Source organism: Orycteropus afer, unplaced genomic scaffold, assembly GCF_000298275.1.
Source record: "Orycteropus afer afer isolate SDZICR_OR568_19922 unplaced genomic scaffold, OryAfe1.0 scaffold00166, whole genome shotgun sequence".
Classification (NCBI taxonomy): domain Eukaryota; kingdom Metazoa; phylum Chordata; class Mammalia; order Tubulidentata; family Orycteropodidae; genus Orycteropus; species Orycteropus afer.
Window position 1 is genome coordinate 174253 of NW_006921753.1, and position 1364 is coordinate 175616.

Here is a 1364-nt window from a genome sequence, read left to right on the forward strand (position 1 = left end):
AAAGAAGATAATTTTTCTGAAGGGAGTTTGACATGCAGTAGTCCATTCTCTTACCCTATCTCCTCATCCTCCTTCAGCTGCCCTGGTACCACACTTGGCTTGGTCCTAAGTTCTCCATCTACCTGCTGGGGGCACACTTCTAGTCTTATGATAACTGAGCACCAGAGGTCTTGGGAAGCCTGAGGAGAATATGGAGGCCTAAAGTAGGCCCTCAGGCTAGATTTCCCCTCCACCAGCCTATGAAAGGAATAGAGAGAGGCCATTGAGCCCTGGCACGGTTACCATCTCCTCCATGAGGAAGAGTGTGCATACATGCTTGTCTTCATACTCCATGCCCCCTTTGACAGTCCTGCTTCCACTATAGTTCTCTAGGTAGTCTCTGCCAAGTCGAGTAGAACTGAGGTCACTTTTGATAACCCTTTAATAATGTATCAAAAGGTCTGCTCTGGAGCATCTCCCGGCCATGTTCTGCACAGGACAGAGCTGTTAACAAACATGATAATTTAGTTAATCTTCAATCCATAACCATAAGCTTCCCTCCCACATTCTTCAGGTTCTAAGGTAATTTCATTGGCACTCCAGTAATTGTTTTATTTGGCTATTTTCAAGGATAGAACTTGATATTTTCTCTTGTTTTAATTTTATTTATTTTGTTGTGTGATATTTCTTCTTGACTCCCACCTACTTAAAAAAAAAAAAAAATCAATCATTTCATTTGCTTTATAGGAACAAGGTATTAATGAAAAGCCTCCAGTGAGATTACAGTACCTGGGAAAAGGGCACTTCCATGATTACAATTAATAATTGAAAGGTTACCACAATGGACTCCTTGGCACCACTGACAGCTGAGCTTCGGTCCATGTCCTCTGATGAGCCTGCTTTTACAGTGTGCAAGACAGGCGGGTTGCAGGTATTATCCTTTGCAGTCTGGACCTTGGAGCACACCCCTTCCCCCCACATTTTTACTTGCTGCTTCCTGAGTTGAGGATATAGAAGACATTGATGTTTAAAACTGGGGGAAAAACTTTTCACAAACTATTCATTCCAGCCAATAAAATGTGTGGTGGTTGTAGGGGGCAGTCAATACTACAAAGCTTTCTTACCTCTCTCCCATTTAAATGACTTCCTTTTAAAGTGGAAAGCTCTTCAGCTGGGCATTGTGAAGGAACTGAATGAAGAAATAAGATCATTCAAGTTTCCTTCTGTGCTGATTTTCCTCCTCAAAATACAGATTGTCTTTAGGAGCTATTCCTTTTTTTATTACTATAATTTTTAATTTATTGTGATTTGGGTGAAGATTTACAGAGCAAATTCACTTTCCATACAGCAGTTCACATATAGTTTGTCTCACGTCATTGACCACA

General features: G+C 41.1%; 2 protein-coding genes across 2 annotated transcripts in view; both read left to right on the forward strand.

Annotated features, from left to right (window-relative positions):
- Window positions 1–757, forward strand: part of DPPA4 (developmental pluripotency associated 4) — a 7553-nt gene extending 6796 nt beyond the window's left edge. Inside the window, exon 6 of the mRNA XM_007946576.1 lies at window positions 727–757. Coding sequence (XP_007944767.1) covers window positions 727–757 — 31 coding nt within the window. The remainder of the gene's footprint in view (window positions 1–726) is intronic.
- A 63-nt stretch (window positions 758–820) lies between these two features.
- DPPA2 (developmental pluripotency associated 2) overlaps window positions 821–1364 on the forward strand; it is a 70398-nt gene continuing 69854 nt past the window's right edge. Inside the window, exon 1 of the mRNA XM_007946577.1 lies at window positions 821–910. Within this exon, the coding sequence (XP_007944768.1) occupies window positions 821–910 (90 nt within the window). The remainder of the gene's footprint in view (window positions 911–1364) is intronic.